General features: G+C 47.0%; 1 protein-coding gene across 2 annotated transcripts in view; it reads left to right on the top strand.

The window, feature by feature from the left end:
• POLA2 (DNA polymerase alpha 2, accessory subunit) overlaps window positions 1-15,482 on the top strand; it is a 37,530-nt gene that overhangs the window by 1,834 nt on the left and 20,214 nt on the right. The window contains exons 3-12 of one of the 2 annotated variants that reach the window (XM_035098933.3): window positions 2,706-2,791; window positions 3,321-3,378; window positions 4,783-4,889; window positions 6,340-6,533; window positions 7,197-7,285; window positions 8,251-8,406; window positions 9,756-9,818; window positions 10,439-10,481; window positions 11,585-11,709; window positions 12,865-12,903. In XM_035098933.3, the coding sequence (XP_034954824.2) occupies window positions 2,706-2,791; window positions 3,321-3,378; window positions 4,783-4,889; window positions 6,340-6,533; window positions 7,197-7,285; window positions 8,251-8,406; window positions 9,756-9,818; window positions 10,439-10,481; window positions 11,585-11,709; window positions 12,865-12,903 (960 nt within the window). Of the gene's footprint in view, window positions 1-2,705; window positions 2,792-3,320; window positions 3,379-4,779; window positions 4,890-6,339; window positions 6,534-7,196; window positions 7,286-8,250; window positions 8,407-9,755; window positions 9,819-10,438; window positions 10,482-11,584; window positions 11,710-12,864; window positions 12,904-15,482 lie in introns of both variants that reach the window. The other variant, XM_035098932.3, reaches the window with a different exon arrangement.

Genomic DNA, 15,482 nt, shown 5'->3' on the forward strand with positions numbered 1-15,482 from the left:
AACCGTGTATGTTCATTTTAAAACAGCAGATTTTACTTACATTTTGATACATTTCTTTTTTTAAAACATATTTTTATTAGTTTTACAAGTTACAAAAAAAACAACGGTACATACATAGACACATTTCCACCTTCTTCCCACCCCCCCATGGGTCCTCCCCTGCCACTGGAGTATCCCATGCAGGTGAGCAGTCAAAGATGGTCCATTTTATAATTGGGTTTCTGTCCCCCTCCCCCGCCCCAGAGCCCCCCCCCTGCCACCAGAGAGCTCCAGGGGATCAGGGCAGGGAGCAGGAAGGCATCCATCCAACCATCCATTCTCATACCAAAAAGGGAAAAAAGAAAAAAAAAACAGAAGAAAAAAGGAAAAAAAGCAAAGCAAAAATAATCTTTTTCCATTCAACATTGGTAAACCATATTTTGTGGGCTTCCCCAACCTCCCCCCTTCCCCGGTTTTCATCCCTTTTTTCCCCCTCTTCCACAGTTTCTTAATCTATCAAATAATTACCTTTATACCTCATACAATTATAAACATTGACTAATATCATTTTCACCAATTATCTTAATCATTATAAATCGAACTCCAATTTTTCTTCCCGTGCCTAATTTTACCCCCCCCCCTATAGACCTCCTTAATTTCAACTTTTTCTAAAATCAATTCTCATTTAAACTATAACTATTCCCAATCTAACCTTTCTTCCCCGGTTTCCGGCTACAACCCCCCAATCCAGCAAGTTCCGTAGTCAGCAGTCCAGTTTTAATCCTAATCATCCTAGTTATCCATCCTATTAATCACAACCCCACTCTCCCTTCATCCCACCCCCTTTTTCCAGTGTTTTACCGTCCAGACCTCCATACAACCCCCCTGAGTTTCACCCCTTCTTTGGTTCTTTTTTTCTTCTTCCCTGTGGGCATTCTGAAGTTCCAGTATATCCAGTCGTACCCTCCTCAAAAGAGGAGCACTCCACATGTCTTTTTGTAGCAAAAAGTCATCTTTTCCTTCGTGGTGAGCTTCATTTTGCATTATATTGTCACAGTCGTCGTCATCATCTATACGTTCCAAATCACAATCGCCATCATTGTCAAAATCCTCCAAATCACTGTCACTATCATTTTCAAACTCTTCCTCCTCAGTTTCAGTGGCTTCATCCTCTAAGAGATCATATTCCGCAATCACCATCTGGAATTGTTGCCTTAACTCTTGCTGTTGTGTCTCATCTTGACATAGTCCTATTCTTGTTTCCCACATAATTGTCACAACATTCCGCTGGAACTCTGGCGGATACCTTTTTGTTGACATAGTTCAATCCTGTCAAGGTCAAAACTTGTCACATGGGGTGGAAGCTGGTCACAGTTATTTTCTCGACCCCATTTTAACGAGCTGGCTGCATTCTCCAATTCTTAAAACCTAAAAATCCAAACTAATACTTCAAAAACATATAGGCCAGAAATTCTAAAAAGTCCAAAAATAAAAATAAAATTCCACTTATAAATCCAAATCTGCTCGCTGGGCTGTCTGGGCTGCCGGCTCCCGGGGGGAGGAAAGGTCTTTCTAAATCCTTATATCCACAGTCCATCTCCCCTTTTACCCTGCATCTTCTTTTTCAATGTCTTTAAGGAAACCCTTTAAAATTAAAATCTTCTGTTCGCGGCTTCGGGTTTTTTGTTTACTGTTTCTTGAATTGCCGGTGGGGGGGGGTGGCTTCCATTTTTTACCCCTCTCTCCCAAATCCAAATTAATTTATAATCCAATCTTTTAAGGTTACTTACAGTCTTTTCCAAATCGTTTTTTCCCCCCAAAGAATCCAGCGCTCTCCGCCTTCGGCTTGAAGCTTCTCTCCGCTAGGTTAACGCTGTTGTTCAAGATGGCCCCCACGACTTCTACCCTCCTCACTCCGGGGCTCTTATTAGAGCTTGCCAGAGAGTTGGGGAGTCCGGATTTGGGCACCGCCGAACAAAATTCGCCCCCGGGACGCTCTTCCCGGGGTTCTAAGGGGCGCAGCGTCGCTCTCGCTGCCCTCCCCACTCCTAGCGGAGACGGGTCGTCTTGGAGACGAGACGAAACCCCGCCGATCGGCGCTGGCGCTGAACCGGAAGCCTCCATTTTGATACATTTCATGTCAATTTGTTTTTAACGTTTCATGTTATGACTGTTTTGCTAGAGGTGGCCGCCCCTGCCCACTTTGCTCGACTACCCGCCCCCCTTACTGCTACCCCCTCCGCTTAGAGCTTGATGTTAGAGGTGCAAAGCAGAAAGGCAGGAAGGATGAAGGGGGCCAGAGTCTGCTGGGAAGCAGTGGCAAAAGCAGTGGATCCTTAAGCTGGCCGGGGGCAGGGAAGTGGGCAATAGCAGTGCTGACTAGCCTATGGATCCAGTCCCTTGAGTCAGGGTCGGTGTTCGAAATTTGCCAGGTGCCAGGCGCATGGGGAAAAGGTGCTTGCTCAGAGAGAGATGCTCTTTCCATTTATTCTCTGTTCAGAACAGAAGGGAGTGTGGGCATATTTAATGGGACTTGCAGGAGGAGCAAGCAGTCTTTTCTTCATTGCTGATGTTTCGGACAATATTTACGGGTCCCATAGCAGGTCCTGATGCACATAGCAGTGCGTGCCATGTCTGCCCTGTTGGTCCCGGCTAAGCCAAAAGTGTTGTGATGATGGGAGGTGTTGGCTTCCCTGGGGTTTCGACGGCTCGTGCTCTTCTTTCAGGTGCTGCACAAGCGATCTACAAAACCTCAGAAGAGGAAGGAGAGCCATTACCCTAGAATCAGAGATGTCAACACCATTCAAGAACTGTATCCTCCCAAGCAGCTGAGCGTGGCTCAAACGGAGGGGCCCCTTTTGGACATGGCAGCAAAACGCCCTAGTGGTAAAACTAATCAAATGCAAGCTTTATCTCTCTGTACCCCACTGTTGTCTTCCAGTGTTTGGGTGAGAGAGGAAAAAATCTAATTTTAAAAGGGGTGAATTGGAGCAATTAATCCCCCCCTTTTTTGCAGTGGCTGCTATTATGGGGTTCAGCCCTTGACTCTTGATTTCAGTGCTCTGCCTTGAAATAGGCACGCTAATACTGAAGAGGAGAAGGCATCTAAGCACGTGCAAAGTGCATTGGCTTCACCAGCGTAACCTATGTTCCACACCCATGTAGTCTTCTCCACCTCGTGCACCTCCACTCTCCTGGACCACATCTGCCCTCATGCTTTGCCATTGGCTCTTCTGGGGTGGGACCGATGGGGGTCGGACAACCAGTGAGCAATGATGGCTCTTGTGTAGTTTTAGCTCATGTATTTTCGGTGTGCATTTGGCTCCCTTGACTCTTCTTAGTCTCGATGTAGAGGAGGAGGAAGAAAACCTTCTAGATACCTACACATCGCCATCAAAAGTAAGTATGTGGAAGGAAGGAAGTTTTGAAGAACATGCATAGGAACAAGCTCGCAACGCATCTTGCACACGTTGGCCGGTGCAGGAGCATTGCAACTTAGAAAACTGTGTGCACCTGTGACCTGCATTTAAAGCAGGTGCCTTGCCTCTGTGCTACCTTTAAATCACATCAGACTATTTATCTATCTAGTCCCATGTTTATCCTCTCTGGCTTGTGGCAACTCTCTAAGCCAGGCATCCCCAAACTGCAGCCCTCCAGATGTTTTGGCCTACAACTCCCATGATCCCTAGCTAGCAGGACCAGTGGTCAGGGAAGATGGGAATTGTAGTCCAAAACATCTGGAGGGCCGAAGTTTGGGGATGCCTGCTCTAAGCTGTCAGGCAGAGACCTGCTTTTGTGCTGGGACAATTTTTGTATGGTATATTTGTATTTGCATTTTTTATTGATTTGTATCAATAAGAGCACTACTGGGACAGGGCAAGGGCACGTCTAGATGTCCAGCACTCAGGGCTGTGTCCAACTAAGTTCTACTTAGAGTGGACCCAATTAAATTAACGGGCTGAAGTTAGTCATGCTCATTAATTTCATTGGGTGTCCTCTGAGTAGAGCTAACATGGGGTGCAAACTTCTCTCGCAGTGGCCAACCGGATATCTATAGCAAGCAAGAGCTGAGTGCAACAGCACCTACAATTGGTAGCAAAAGACATACCGCCTCTGACAGTGGAAGGAGAACTTAGATTAGATATTGTGACCCGCAGCCACTGATTAGCTGCACAGAATCACAGAATTGCAGAGTTGGAAGGGATCAACCTCTGCAGTGCAGGAATCTTTTGTCCAACGTGGGGCTTGAACCCACAACCCTGAGATTAAGAGTTTCATGCTCTACCAACTTGAGCTATGCCAACTCAATAATTTGACTACCCCTCTTTTGGCCCTCACTGCCTTTCGCTGGAGCAAATTTCCTAGTTTGTGTGCTGTGTAAAGGACTTCCATTGTGTGTCCTGAATTTTCTTCATCTGGGACTGGGAGACACCTCTGCCTGAGACCCTGGAGAGCCGCTGCCAATCAGAGCAGAAAACAGCCGTCCAGATGTTTGTAGTTTAGTCTTTCTTTCTTTTAAAAAAAGGCAAGGAAGGTGAGAAAACACAATGTATAGTGTAGAGCCAGTTTTTCTCCCTCTCTCATATAACACCAGAGCCCAGTGATGCTGGATGATGGGAGATTCAGGACAGAAAGCAGGTAGACTTGTGAATTATCCCCCATCTAAAACACTGCAGAGCTTCTGCCAGCCCGTGTAGACAGTACTAGGCTACATGGACCAATGGTCTGATTCCTGTGCTTCCAACAAGGCCCCATGCCACCACTCTGTGAGGCTGAGCTGCTCTACCCTTTACTGTCTAGCAGGGATCTCAGAAGCGGGTGATAACCACACCGGAAAACCCGCGTTCCAAGCGGACTCTCTCCAACTGCAGTCCCCGCCTGGCCTTCTCCCCCAGCAGCTTCTCTCCCAGGTATGCCGTGACGCAGCCCGTAAATGTGTGGCCCACCTCTTTCTTTGATTAGCCAGCTTTGCTTCTCCGAAGGACTCGGAACCTGCCTCTTGTTCAGAGATGTCAAAGTGTCCTTAAAGAAGAGGGCCCATTCCGGCGGCGGCACAAATGCATTGCAGCTGAAAATGGACCCATTTCTGGTGGAGCTTTGAGGTGCAGCAAGCCAAGTCTTGGTACAGTAGCTCAGTAACTGCTGCTTTCACTTTGCCAGTTGAGCGTGATGCGTGTCTAGCTGTGGTGGCACCAATCCTTGGGTTGATTTGCCACATGCTGAATTTGCCGGAGGTCCTCTTGGTGTGCCAACTTGGTTGGGTGAATTGGGCTTCTTTGTTTTTGTTTTAGATGCTGGGTTTGTTACAGGGAAAGCCTTTCCTAGGAAAAGAATCTGTGTTTTCTAATCTAGTTTTTAGTACTGCGTGTGAATAAGAGGGCAATCCTAACCCTAATCCTAGCTGCAGCCCCAAAACTAACCCTAGCAGCATATCTGCACCACAGGCATAAAACCGCTCTAAGAGCCCACATCTCTGCTGCAGAAACCACTGGGAAATGTCGCTGGGTGGAGGCCAAATGTGTGTAGGGGGTGGGGCTGGGTGCATGTGTGGGACCCACACCCCCAGTATCTCCTCTGTACTGGTTGCGCCTTGACTTTCATGCCGAAAACATTCAAAAGTTGGAGTGGCTGTGTCTAGCGTGCAGGGGGAGTTGGTTCACGCACTTCCAGTCATGTTTAGATCAGGCTGGGCACCTGAACAGTGCATCCCTTAAATGAAGATAAAAGCTGAATAACTTTAAAGTCTGTCGATGTCAGTAGGACCACTCGGAGCCTGACTTAATTGGCCACGACCTTATTGCTTATTACTCCTTGGCTCATTTCAGAGAGCATGCCCCAAACCATGGTTCAAGAGCTTCCAACAACATACTGAGGAAACAATGGTTGAGCTTGTTTGCTTTTTGGGGGGGTGTTCTTTACCACCTGCTTTAACGCTCCAGGTGCTGCGGCCTTCAGAGACAGAACAGTGGTTTGTCACTTCAGATGTGATACTAAGTTCTAGTTGGCACAAACTCAAACCATAGATTGGCATGTTAGTCAATCACAAACCATGATGCATCCATTTAGACACTTAAATACGGTGCAAGCTGCTGTTAAAGACAAGATTTCCCCTTCTACTTTTTGTTCTGTTCATTTTCTGCAGTAACATACCAGAGGAAAAAAAATGCCTCACTTCTCATACCCCTCCTAAGGTTTTTGTTGATTACTCCGATTAAAGACCCAGTTGTAACGGGATAAAACTATTTTAACACTGGGCAATACTTCTAAAATGTCGATGTTGAAATCAAGGAAGTGACCAGGTTTTCCTGAATTTTTAAAAATTGTTTCTCTTCTCCCCCTTGCTTGCCTGTCCTCCTCAAGTGCTACCCCTTCACAGAAGTATGGTTCTCGAAGCAACCGCGGAGAGATTGTCACCTCCTTTGCCTCTGTGCAGGGAACCTCCTGGAGGGGAAATGGCGGCTTGGCCACCTCTGTAAACCTCTTCCATTCCCCCCAAGATTCCCTCACCAAGCCCTACAAATTCATGTTCCAGGAACTTGTGGATAACCGTGAAGGTAATTTTTAGAAAACCCTCTATCTGTTTCTACCTGTATATGGAAAATCTACTGGACATGATCCAGCTAGTGCAGAATCTGATTGCAGAACTCCTGTTTCTTCCAGGATCTGCGCTATCTGCCTGCATGTCACCAGGCCAACTTAAGGTGTAGTCTGGAACCATACTTGATGATCTAATAATGTTGATAGTTTTTACTTGGACTTTGTTAGTTTAATTTATGTGCAGCTTACTCATTCTACATGCCTACTTTACAGTTTTCATCTTTTAATGTTTTTTTAAAAAATTGTGCAAATACAAACAAGACTCGACATAACAAACAAATCTACAGAAAACAAAGAAATAAAGCAAAAAACAAAAATAGCAAGAGGGGGGAAAGGGGGGGGAGGAAAAACAAAATCATGAACAAAAATGAAGTGAAATTAACTGTACAATACTATACCAAAACATCAGTTCTCAAACAGAATACTGTCCCTTCTGGAATAGATCTCTTTTGCTATTCTATTTATTTTCATTTTCATCTTTTAATTTTTGTGTGTTGTTACAATTGTTCTGTTTTATATACAATGTAAAATGAAATAATAATAAAAATGTAATAATAATAATAATAATACAAATATCCATCTTTATCTGCCTCTTTTCCTCCCTCTAAAAATGAAATAAGTGCTTTCCTGCAAGATGGAAGACCTTGGTGCGGCACTAAAGGAGCACTACAAAATAGAAGAATTTTCTTCTTTGACCATCCCTGTGCAGGTAACCTCTGTGTTAATATCTTATGGGTTGCTAGAGCTTAATTATTTACACAGGTGAGTGTATCTATAGTTATCCAGTGGGGTTTGTGAGCATTCTGCACATGCTCAGAGAAACAGTTGCTTTAAACTAGCAGTGGAGAATCTCAGGTTTCCAAGCCTCCATGTCACTACCAGGCCTCTCCATTTGGCCAATGAGGCCATTTCTGCCAAGCCCATGCCTGTAACGTTCTACATTTGATGTCTGTTGTGGGGGAGGTAGAAACGTGGCTGGGCAGAACAGGAGTTTGTGAACACCGTGGCTCACCTGATCGCTGGCCCCTTCCGTGCCCCACTCAGTGCTTTGCAAAAGTGCCATCAATCAGCTTATCGTTACCATGCTGGTCCTGTTTGGGGTGGAAAGGATTGCTATATTTTATAGCCTTCCCATTTGTGAACCAGATTAGACTTTTCTGGGTTATATCCAACTCATTTCTCCTTAATGTAGGCCCTTTGAAATGTACATGAAGTTACCCTGCTTTCCCTCTCTCCGTTCACAACAGCCCTATAGTGTCGGTTAGATAATATAATAATAATAATTAATAATAATAATAATAATAAAAACAGGGCTGCCTTCAGATGTTCTCTAAAAGTCTGGTAGTTGTTTTTCTCTTTGACATCTGGTGGGAGGGTGTTCCACAGGGCGGGTGCCACTACCGAGAAGGCCCTCTGCCGGGTTCCCTGTAACTTGGCTTCTCACAGCGAGGGAACTGCCAGAAGGCCCTCGGCGCTGGACCTCAGAGTCCGGGCAGAATGATGGAGGTGGAGACGCTCCTTCAGGTATACTGGACCGAGGCTGTTTAGGGCTTTAAAAGTCTGATGGACTCTAAGACAACCGCTTGGTAACATGGAGATATGCTGTGCTCAGGATTTTAGTACTTTAAAAAAAAAGTCCCTTCGTTTGTTTGTTTTTCAATGATGCTGGGAAAGGAGCCAATCACTGTCCTGGGACAAATCGGCTGCGATTCCAACGGGAAGTTGAATGCCAAGTCCGTCATCTTGGAAGGGGATCAGGAGCACTCCTCGGGAGGCCTGGTACCTGTGGATGTATCGGAACTCCAGGAGTACTCGCTCTTCCCAGGACAGGTGAGGCATTTGGGAAGCGGGGGGGGGGGGTTCATTATAATTAATTTATGAACCACCTTTTCACAGAGAACAAAAGTAGTCATCATTATCATTAACTTTACAGTGGTACCTCTGGTTAAGAACCTAATTCGTTCCGGAGGTCCGTTCTTAACCTGAAACTGTTCTTAACCTGAAGCACCTCTTTAGCTAATGGGGCCTCCTGCTGCTGCCGCGCCACCGGAGCACGATTTCTGTTCTCACCCTGAAGCAAAGTTCTTAACCTGAGGTACTGTTTCTGGGTTAGCGGAGTTTGTAACCTGAAGCGTTTGTAACCCGAGGTACCACTGCATTGCGCTAGCCAAAGGCCATGGCATCATTCACAAAGGGAACAAAAAGAAAAGCAACAGTAACCATAAAAACCATTAAAAAAAATCAGGCACTGCAGATACAATAAACTACGATCACATCTATATAATAGCAAGGGGTTCTCAGGTAGAATGTGCCAGCTTAAATGTCCGAATCACCTTTGCCATTGACTGCTACTTTATAAGTTACGAAGTCATCAGTATCACTCAGCAGCCATTTCACCCTTTCCACTCTGTTTGAGTGTGTTCCGTTCGTGAGCAGGGGTTTTATAAGTCGGTCTCTTGGTTCTATAAATAGCGGGCATTGCAATAAATAGTGGTACAGGTCCTCTTTGCCCACACAGACAAAGTCTCTCCTTGTACTGTACTTTGCCGTACCGACCATCCACCACCGCCGAGGGCATCGATTGGAATCGTAATTCTGTAAAAGCAATTCTTATTACGGCAAGTGGGAGCTTTGTTAAATAACAAGCTCGGATGTGCTTCGTTTTGATAAGTACAAAAGTAGTCATAATAAATAAAACAGAAGAAGTACACAGCCAAGCTGAACAATTTCCACACAAATTATAATTTGATCTGAAACAAAGATACCAAAAATCCATGTCAATAGCGGCAACTAACCCCCCCAGCCCCACCCCTGCCAACAAAACACCCTAAACAATACCCAGCACAAGAGTTTGTTCAGCCGCCTCAGCTTTTGTAGCTGGAGTCAGTCAGGGCCCTTCCCTCCCAGGCCAGGTGGGAACAGGCCTGCAAGACAAGGGAGCAGGTCTTCCAGGGCTCACAGCCAAGATGACAGTGGAGATGAAACTTAGCCATTGTGGCTAGTAGCCATTCAAAGCCTTATCGCCCATGAATTTGCCTTTCAGAAGACTTGCCTGCCTTGAGAAAAGTAAATAAATTATGAACGCATTCCTTGCTTTTGCCACTGTCTCTTTCCTGCAGTGAAAATAAGCAAAAAGTTGCTGTCGATTGCCTGTCTTATTTCCCCCTTTCATCTTCCAGGTTGTGGTTATGGAAGGCATGAACAGTACTGGGGAGAGGCTGGTTGCGTCCAAGCTGTATGAGGTGATAACTTTTTAAAAAGAATTTAAATGCATTTCCCTACCACATTTCATGACCTTGTTGTTGTTGTTTAGTCGTTTAGTCGTGTCCGACTCTTCGTGACCCCATGGACCATAGCACGCCAGGCACTCCTGTCTTCCACTGCCTCCCGCAGTTTGGTCAAACTCATGTTCGTAGCTTCGAGAACACTGTCCAACCATCTTGTCCTCTGTCGTCCCCTTCTCCTAGTGCCCTCAATCTTTCCCAACATCAGGGTCTTTTCCAAGGATTCTTCTCTTCTCATGAGGTGGCCAAAGTATTGGAGCCTCAGCTTCACGATCTGTCCTTCCAGGGAGCACGCAGGGCTGATTTCCTTAAGAATGGATAGGTTTGATCTTCTTGCAGTCCATGGGACTCTCAAGAGTCTCCTCCAGCACCATAATTCAAAAGCATCAATTCATGACCTTAAAGTCAGGTTATTTTGTTCTCACAACCAAATTATTTGCAGAGGCTTGGTACAGAGAGAGAGAGAGAGGAGAGAGTTGCAAGCCTCATGGAGATACGGATCTTTTCTCTCTGTTTAAAGGAAGATGGAAGCACATTTAACTCCCCCCCTTTTTTCTCTTCCCCCCACCCTCCCTCAGGGCGTACCGCTTCCTTTTTATCAGCCTGTGGATCAAGCAGAAGGTGAGTTAGACCCAGTGCTTCAAAGAGAGGGGCTGGGTCTCAACCTTGCCTAAAACAGGGGTGGGAAAGCTTTTCAACCTGAGGGCCACATTGCCTCATAGGCAACAGTCTGGGGGCCGCATGCCAGCCCCCAGCCCCCCACGTGATACATACAACCAGAAGCAGTCTCCAGAAGCAGCTTCTCAGCTGGAAAAGTTGAGGAGGCAGGGAGGTAACAGGAGGTGTTTCTGAGAGCTTCCTTGTGCCTCCTTCAGAGGGCAGGTCTCCGCCCTCTAGCCTGCTGGGATCCTCCCAGGGATCAGGGATCTCTTGGGGTTCAGAATCTGCTATCCCCATCCTACTGAGACCCTCGTCAGAGTCCTCCAGCTCCAACTCCCCAAATTCATCACCATCACAATTTTATCTGTATGCTGCCTTTCTGTAGTTAAAACCATGCGCAAGGCAGTTTACAGCATGAAAAGATTCACATAATTACCGGAAGTAGTCATAAAGAAAAATAAAACACATCAAAAAGTACACAACAATAAGATCTAAAAATATACAAAAAAACCCAGTAACAGCAACAAAAAATCTCCTAAACCTAAACAATACCCCAGCAACCTCAGCTTTTGTAGCTGGAGTCAGTCCGGGCCCCGCCCTCCTGGGCCAGGTGGAAAAATGCCACTCGGCCTCAGGGTCTGTTCCCTTTCTCCATGACACCTCCACGGCAGTCCTGCACCTTCCAACATTCAGCTTCAAGTGCACGGCATCCCCTAAAAGAGTAGGGATACAGTTTCACTTCTCTATCAACTGGATAGGTATATGCCTATCCATTTAGAGTACCTCGCTGAAATTCTCATTGGCTTCTTGAGTTTGGCTCCTGAGATTTTCACCAGCCTTTCACCCTCCCTCCCGCCCACCTTCTTGCACGCAACCCTAAGGACTGGAAACTTGCAATTTTATTTGTCCCCCCCTCTCTCCCCCACAAATGGAATACAAAACTTTGTATCCAGTACCTGGTTCTGCTCTTGTATGGAATTCATAGCTCGGGATCTGTTCAGTGTAGGAACTTGGTTAGTAATGGAAGTGAAGTTCCTGTTTTCAAAGCCCGTTAACCCTTTCAGGTCCAGAGCTGCAGATGGTCCTCGTTGCCTGTGGTCCTTATACCACCTCGGACAGCATCACCTACGACCCCATGTTGGACCTGATCGACGTTATTAATAGAGACAAGCCAGATGTTTGCATTCTGGTAAGGGCGAAGTGTCTGTGGTTGCTTTATAGAAGGGCGGGGGACCCATTTTCAGCCTGTGGGTTTCAATCGCTTGTGGGCAAACATCTATGAGCCACATACCAATAGTAGCCAAGGGGTGGGCAAGGTGGACAGCCAATGGCGTCGTTTCTTTCCCATTTGACCAGCCCGAATCAACGCAGGGCCTACATGCTGGCGAGACGAAATGTGTTGCCCTTGGCAGTGCTATAGGGGAGATTCTAGAAAACTCCACTCGTAGAGAGACTCTGCCCCTATGGACAGAGACAAATAGAATCAGTTGCACATGTTCTTTCGAACTGCCCCTGGTATCAGACAATTTGATCTAAGTTCATTAATCAGTTGGTTGTTAGCAGGGAGAGGCATTCAAGCGAATGCAAGGTAGCCTTCCTTATGTTTACTCAGGATGGGACTAAGACGGAGATAGCAGCCAGGTTTCTGCAACACGCAATGAGGATTCGTGAATGCTGTACAACATTAACTTAAGTTTTAGATGCAGGGTTTTCTTTCTCATTCTTTTTTGGTTCTTTTGTATTAAACCCTACTGGAGTCTTGTACGTATGCCAATAAAGGTTTGAGAATCTGGTGGCGAATATCAGGCAGAGCAACGGGTGAAGCTCTTAAGGTTACATTTCAGCCAAGAAAAACATTCAATGAGGATATGGCTTCGAGAAGTGCCCTGAGAGCCAAATGAAGAGGCGGGGGGGGGAGGTGCATTTGGCCCCCGGGCCCTAACCTCTGCTCTATATAGGTTATCAGTAAGTACCGTAGCTAGTTGCCAGTCTGTATCCTCCTCAGTAGCCAAGGATGAGTAGTTGAAATAAATGAAATAGCAATAAAGAATGGTGGCTGGTTGTGATACTGTTCTAATGACGGAGGGGGAAGGCAGAATAATGAAAGTCATCAATGCATGGGAAGTCAGTGTCATGTTTATCGCATCTGGTAAATGTTAGATTTTTTTGGGGGGGGGGAGGAAGTTTTCCTGTGACTCCAGCCCAAGAATTGAAAGCACATCCTTGTCCTGCTACCATTAATTGACGGGGCTCTTAATAGATTTTTCAGAAATGTTGGTGGCGGTTAATTAGGGCCTTGTCGTCCCCTCTTTGATGACCTTCATTTCCTTTGATTGTTTTGCAGCTTGGGCCTTTCCTTGATGCAAAACACAAGCAAGTTGAGGTAAGTTCAGAGTAAATGGGCAATGGATTTGAAAGTTCATGTGTCGTTGGTTTTTTGTTGTTTTAGAAACCCTGTTGACTGTGTGTCCCACACTTTCCTTTTTGGAATCCTGTTGTGTATGGGGGCCCCTGATTCTTAAAGCAAACGTCTAGTCCAGGGGTAGGCAACCTAAGGCCCGTGGGCCAAATGTGGCCCAATCGCCTTCTCAATCCTGCTTGCGGATGGTCAGGGAATCAGCGTGTTTTTACATGAGTAGAATGTGTGCTTTTATTTAAAATGCATCTCTGGGTTATGTATGGGGCATAGGAATTCATTCATTTTCTCCCCCAAAATATTGTCCAGCCCACCACATGCTCTGAGGGACGGTGGACCAGCCCACGGCTGAAAAAGGTTGCTGACCCCTGGTCTAGTCCTTAACACAGTATTTTCCTAACTAATGACAAATAGTATTTGTGTGTGCGCGCGCACAAATACGCGCACGTTACCTTTTCCTTAGATTAAAATCGGATGCACATTTTGTTCACAAACTCCATAGATCTACTCCAGAGATATCTAAGGGAGGGTTTTTTTTATTAATTTGGCAGACATCCAGGGCCATAGTGTGGAAAGCAGGACTTGCAGGAGAAAGGTTTCTTTCGAGAAACTTCCCAGCTTCTCATTTAATTTTCAGATTTCATTTAAAAAGCAGCAATCTAGAATTCTTCCTTGGCAGGGGCATAAAAGACGTCAGCTGAGGTGTAGTGGTTAGAGTGCCACACTAGGGCCTGGGAGAGACCAGGGTTCAGATCTCCCACTCACCCACGAAAGCCTGCTTGGCCCAATCCCTGTCTCTCAGCCTGGCCTACCTCACACGTTTCTTGTGAGGATAAGATATAGAGGGGGAGAACCATGTTCACTACCCTGAGCCTCCTTCAAGGGAAGGAGGATTTTAAAGGTAGTAGTAGTAGTAGTAGTAGTAGTAATAAAATATGCAGCCAGTACTCTTTTCCAAGTCTTTCGGAAACAAAGAAATGCAAGGTTAATTGTACAGTGGTACCTTGGTTCGCGAACGGCTTAGTTGCCGAACATTTTGGCTCCCAAACGCCGCAAACCCAGAAGTGAGTGTTCCGGTTTGCAAACGTTTTTCGGAAGCCAAATGTCCGACGCGACTTCCACTTGAGTGCAGGAAGCTGTGGCAGCCAATTGGAAGCCAGGCCTTGGTTTTCGAACGGTTTCGGGAGTCGAACGGACTCCCGGAACAGATTAAGTTCAAGAACCAAGGTACCACTGTGTTTTAAAAATTTATTTGATTCTCCCTACTAACATTTAATTAATTAATTCATTCCATTTCTTAGCCACCTTCTGCCATAAGGTCTATGGCAAGCTTTATAAAAATGGAATCATACAATGATATACCGTGTTTCTCCTAAAATAAGACGTGCCTCTAAAATAAGCCATGGCACGATCTTTTAAAGGCAAAAATATATAAGACATCCCCCCAAAATAAGACATGTTGGGGGGTACCGGTACCTACCCGACCCAGCGGGAGCCGGCAAACGCAGCAGCGTGCGCCAAGCCCCAGCCCAGCGGGAGCCCCAGCACAGAGACGCGCCGAGCTCCGACTGAACGGGCCCCAGGACCCGGCAGCGGGCGGCGCACGAAGCCGCAGGACCCGGCAGCAGCCCCAGCAGCGGGCTCAGCGGGCGGCGCGTGAAGTCGCAGTAGCTGGCAGGAGCCGGCAGCAGCCCCAGCCGCGCCGCGCCGCCCAAAGCCCAGGGACCCGGCAGCAGGCTCAGCGGCCGGCGCGCGAAGTCGCAGTAGCCGGCAGGAGCCGGCAGCAGCCCCAGCCGCGCCGCGCCGCACGCACAAAGCCCAGGGACCCGGCAGCAGGCTCAGCGGGCGGCGCGCGAAGTCGCAGTAGCCGGCAGCAGCCGGCAGCAGCCCCAGCCGCGCCGCACCGCACCGCACCGCACAAAACCCAGGGACCTGGCAGCGGGCTCAGCGGGTGGCGCGCGAAGTCGCAGGAGCCGGCAGGAGCCGGCAGCAGCCCCAGCCGCAACGCGCCGCGCCGCACGAAGCCCAGGGACCCGGCAGCGGGTGGCGCGCGAAGTCGCAGGAGCCGGCAGGAGCCGGCAGCAGCCCCAGCCGCACCGCACCGCACTAAGCCCAGGGACCCGGCAGCGGGCTCAGCGGGCGGCGCAAGAAAGCCCCGTACCATGCTCAATAAAAAAATAAGACATCCCCCGAAAATAAGCCGCAATGTGTTTTTTTAGAGAAAAAATAAATATAAGACGTGTCTTATTTTGGGAGAAACACGGTATCTATATATATCTATATATAGAAAAATGTAGAGTGTGCATGTTTGTTCAAACGAACTTTTCTCCACAACCGCTTACCCGGTCGTCCTCAAATTTGCCCACAACATTGGGAGCGCATGTGAGAGTGTCTCTATCCACTTACATTGTCCATACACACACCTAGGACAGGTAGAAACCTGGATTTGTATACAAAAAATTGCCCCCTCCAGTGGACATCCAACAAACAACATCCAACATACTGCCAAAACCCAGGACACAGGGGGACTCTGAAGGTGAGGGGAG

This window comes from Zootoca vivipara, chromosome 16 (assembly GCF_965207765.1).
Source record: "Zootoca vivipara chromosome 16, rZooViv2.hap1.1, whole genome shotgun sequence".
In the NCBI taxonomy this organism is placed as follows: Eukaryota; Metazoa; Chordata; class Lepidosauria; order Squamata; family Lacertidae; genus Zootoca; species Zootoca vivipara.